The sequence below is a fragment of the Fonticula alba genome, assembly GCF_000388065.1.
Source record: "Fonticula alba strain ATCC 38817 unplaced genomic scaffold supercont2.6, whole genome shotgun sequence".
Taxonomy (NCBI): domain Eukaryota; order Rotosphaerida; family Fonticulaceae; genus Fonticula; species Fonticula alba.
The window spans coordinates 1,926,002-1,930,328 of NW_009242976.1; the positions used below are offsets into that span (position 1 = coordinate 1,926,002).

At 64.7% G+C, this 4,327-nt stretch overlaps 2 protein-coding genes across 2 annotated transcripts in view; one reads left to right on the forward strand and one right to left on the reverse strand.

Moving 5' to 3' along the window:
• Nucleotides 1–1,295: 1,295 nt before the first annotated feature.
• Nucleotides 1,296–3,145, forward strand: H696_04075 (UDP-glucose 4-epimerase; the record flags this gene model as incomplete). Its single annotated transcript, XM_009497955.1, has 7 exons — nt 1,296–1,437; nt 1,509–1,680; nt 1,803–1,992; nt 2,146–2,269; nt 2,398–2,606; nt 2,655–2,756; nt 2,975–3,145. The coding sequence occupies 7 exons, from the start codon at nt 1,296–1,298 to the stop codon at nt 3,143–3,145; spliced, it is 1,110 nt and encodes a 369-aa protein (XP_009496230.1).
• Nucleotides 3,146–3,719: 574 nt separating this feature from the next.
• The window catches only part of H696_04076 (hypothetical protein), a gene marked incomplete at both ends in the record, with an annotated part of 956 nt that continues 348 nt past the window's right edge, over nt 3,720–4,327 (reverse strand). Inside the window, 3 exons of the mRNA XM_009497956.1 lie at nt 3,720–3,737; nt 3,839–3,991; nt 4,193–4,256. Coding sequence (XP_009496231.1) covers nt 3,720–3,737; nt 3,839–3,991; nt 4,193–4,256 — 235 coding nt within the window. The remainder of the gene's footprint in view (nt 3,738–3,838; nt 3,992–4,192; nt 4,257–4,327) is intronic.

Genomic DNA, 4,327 nt, shown 5'->3' on the forward strand with positions numbered 1-4,327 from the left:
GGGGGGAAACGCGTGTGGGCAGGCGTGCGTGGGCGGGAGGGGGCAAGATGGCTTTGGACGATGTGGGGGGAGGCCCGGGAAAGATGGACAGCTCTCACTTGACGCGCGAAGCAGAATGTCAAGGTGTCCCCCCCCGAGGACGGAAGCACTCCCCCAAGTGCCAGCGCTTTGCACGCCGAGGGGCGTGCAATCTGGTTCTGGGGGCATGGCGGTTCGGAGACGGCAGGCGCGGGCGTGAGGCCTGGGCACGTTCGGCCTCTTTGGGTTAAGCAGGTGATCCCGTCCGGGGACGGGAAATCATGCACTGGTGGGGAATTTTCGACGACGGGGCCCGGGGACCCCGGCTCCCAACCCTCTCCAAGATAGTGCCTGGGTCGGAGCTGTTGGCGTTGACTACCCTTGCTTGTCGTTCGTCCACGCCGTATGCTGGCCGCCCTCATCGGCCGGGGAGCACGCACAATTAACCTCGGCCTTGGGGGGGGGGGGGCGTCCGCCAGATCCCGACCGCGAGGGCATCTGGCGCGCTGTCCGGGCTGGTGTCGGGGGATTGTGTGGGGTGCGAGGTCCCCGGCAGGCGCCGTCGCACCTGGCCTGTGGGAGAGGGAGGCAGCCGCCAAGAGGGCGACCGGCTATTCCCAACTGACCATCGCTCCCTCCGGACCCCTGGAGTGGAGACTGGTGAGCTTGCAGGTGTGCCTCTCTCTCTGTCTCTCTCTGTCTGTCTGTCTGTCTGTCTGTCTGTCTGTCTGTCTGTCTGTCTCTCTCTCTCTCTCTCTCTCTCTCTCTCTCTCTCTCGCCCACTCGCCCACTCGCCCACTCGCCCTCGGGGGGCCTCGATCGAATGCAATCTTGCCCCTCGTTGGCCGCGGGGAGGGCGGTGGCCCTTTCCTTTTCTTCGGCGCCCAGGCCCCCCGTCCGCCTTGGCCTTCAGGCCTCTTTGACTGCTGCCGTCTCGGCAGGGACGGGGCATCGTTGCCGTGGCAGCCCGCCGATCCTGCTCGCCAATTAATGCGCTCTTCGGGCGCCTAGCCACTCCTCCAGGCCCGAGCCGGAGCCGAGCGATCCACATCGCCACCCGCGATGGCCGGGTGCCCCTCTCGGGTTATATTTCAGCACCACCCTCTCGATCGGTGTGCTAAAACGCCCCCCCACCCCCCTTCTACAGTCGGCTTGATCTTCCTTCTCGCCCTCCCCCTCCGCTCTCGCTCTCTCCCGCTCTCGCTCTCTCTCTCTCTCTCTCTCCCCCTCTCTCCCTACTCCCTCTTGCGCTCCCCACTTGGCTCTTGGTATTCAGGATGACGGCCTCCAAGTCCTCGCGCCCGCCAGTGGTCCTGGTCACTGGTGGCGCCGGCTACATCGGGTCCCATACTTGCCTCGCCCTCCAGGAGGCCGGCTACGACATTGTCGTCATCGATGATCTGAGCAACTCGTCCCCAGGTATGCGTCTCTCTCCCTCTCTCTGCCCCTCGCCTCTCTCCTCCCCAGGTGATTGACATCCACAAGTATAGAGTCTCTCTCGCGCGTGGAGCAGCTCACCGGCAAGAAGGTGCTGGATTTTGTCCACTCGGATGTCCGCAATGAGCAAGCCCTGGATGCTCTGTTCCAGAAGCACAAGCCCGTGGCTGTCATCCACTTTGCCGGCCTCAAGGCCGTAGGTGAGAGCGTGCGCCTGCCGCTGATGTGCGTCCTGACAGCATGCTGCTCTGCTCCCGCCGCTCTGTCCCCCTCCCTTTGGGGCCCATGTCGCGCAAGCTGCTAAACCAAGGCATGTCCCTCGGCCCATCTGCCCCGGCTATCGCCAGGTACTATGATGCCAACATCGGCTCAACGGTGGCTCTGCTCAACTGTATGATCAAGCACGAGTGCTTCAACTTTGTCTTCTCCAGCAGTGCCACCGTGTATGGCAACCCCGGCCCCGCGGGCACGCCCGGCGGGCTTCCTCTCCGGGAGTGCGCCCCCCTGGGCGCGCTCAATCCGTACGGCCAGACGAAGGTACTTTTCTCCTGCATGTCGCACGATCTTGCGCGCTCCATCGTCGTCCGGCCGCCCGTCCGTCCAGCCGACTGTCCCATATGCGTGGTTTGATGATTAATGCCCGCCCCCTCCCCTCGCCCGCCTCCCGCCTCTCACTGCCTGGCGAATCAGCTTGCGATTGAGCACATGCTTCGTGACCTGGCCTGCGCGGATGAGCGTTGGCGGATCACCCTCCTGCGCTACTTCAATCCGTGTGGCGCGCACCCAAGCGGCCGGATTGGAGAGGATCCCCAGGGTATGACCATCGCCGCGTGCCTCGGCCCCTCCCGGCGGGGTCCTTTCCTGCCGCTGTCACTTTCATCCGACGCCAGCTGACGGCCGTCCGCCTTTCTCCTCCGCCTCTGCTCGCCCCCTCCCCCATAGGCATCCCCAACAACCTGATGCCCTACGTCTCCCAGGTTGCGGTCGGCGTCCTGCCGCACATCAATGTCTTCGGCAACGACTACAGCACGCCCGATGGGACCGGCGTGCGGGACTACATCCATGTGTGTGATCTGGCGGCTGGGCATGTGTCTGCCCTGGCCTGGCTGCTGAAGGGCTGCCCGGCACCGGCGGATGCGGCCCCGGGGACGGTACTCCCGGGCTCGGCACAGGCCATCCTGAAGCAGAGTGTCGTCAAGGGCACCTGCCAGGCCATCAACCTCGGCACCGGAGTCGGGTACAGCGTATTGGAGATGATTGCCGCCATGGAGAAGGCCTGCGGGCGCAAGCTGGCCTACAAGGTGCGTGCCTCTGATAACAGCTCTCTCTCTCTCTCTCTCTCTCTCTCTCATGTCCATGGCCACTCGTGTGGTGTCACAGCCCACGGGGGCGGGGGGCACCCAGGGTCACCGGTGCACGCACGCCCATGTGTGCCCCCCCCCCCCCCCCCTTACACACTGCCTTTTATGTGCGGTGGTGACGGGCTACTCGAACTCACCCGATATTTTTCTGTGTGCAGATCACCGACCGGCGTCCTGGCGATGCGGACGCCGTGTACTCGGACGCCTCGCTGGCTCTTGCGCTGCTGGGCTGGAAGGCCGAGCTGGATCTCGAGCGCATGTGTCAGGATCTGTGGAACTGGCAGCACAACAACCCCCATGGCTACGCCGTGACGAAGGGCTCCCAGTGAAAGGGGCACATGGGGCACATGGCGCAACGGTGTGCGTGAGGTTCCATATGGGGGCACGCCAGTGACCCAAAGAGGCGGACCGGGGAGAGGCATGCATGCGGCAGCGCCCCGGAGGGGGGATGGGGCACCCACACCCACCTGGTGCTTGTACACACCGACATGTGTGCCGGCCGGCATGTGGCGAGGCGCAATGTGCATACATTTGACCGCGGCAAGCCGTTCCCCTTTTGTGGATGGTGTTGAGATGCGCTCCCGAAGTGACGAGCGGGGCGAGCAAGGGGGCGAGAGAATGGACAGATAGTTGGCAAGGGGGTGGCGCGCAGGGAGATGGCTGGATGGATTTGGTCTGTGTATATACCTCCCTCTCATGGGCAGCACCATGGGGGAGGTGTGTTGGTCATCAGGGGGTGGGTCTGGGCCACAAAAGTCCGGCCGCAGTGGTTTTGCTGTTTGCGCGTTCGCAGGCAAGTGTATGGGAGTATGCATGTGCGAAGCGGACAGGAGCCCATGCCCGGCGGTGTGTTTCCGGGGCACGACAACAGCCACGGGAGGGAGGCGGCGCACATGGTCTCGCTTAGAGCAGGGGAGTGACCTGTGACAGAGGCCAGGGGAGGGACCAGGCATTGCGTGTCAGTCCAGAGACGGGGGCGCGGGGCAAAGCTGGGAAAGGGGGGGGGGGAGGAGAGGACGCACGTGCATGGGAGGCGGGGCATTGCGGTCCCACTTGGTGCCGCCCGGGGCGGTGGGGCACTTGTAGGGGTCGGGGTGGGCATTGTTGACGAGGTACTCCTCGGCCTTCTTGATGGCGGCCTCGATCTCGTAGGCGTGCTCGAGGTGGCGGTTGGCCTGCCGGGGCGAGGGAGGAGGGGGTAGGGGGATGTGCGTGTGAGCGTGTGTGTGTGTGTGTGTGTGTGTGTGTGTGTGTGTGCGTGTGCGTGTGCGTGTGCGTGTGCGTGTGCGTGTGCGTGTCAGGTCAGGAAGAGGCCCCACTGTCATCTGCTGCGCCCCTCTTCCCTTTCGCGGCGCAGCATGGTGGGGTGGGCGCACCTCGAACTCGCTGCGGACGAGGACAGCGCGCTCGGACCACTGGAAGACGTCGCGAGCATAGTCGCTGGTGGGATAAAGGAAGGGAGAGTGTCCAGGAGGATAGAGCAGGAGGAAGGCAGTGGGGAGTAGGGTGAG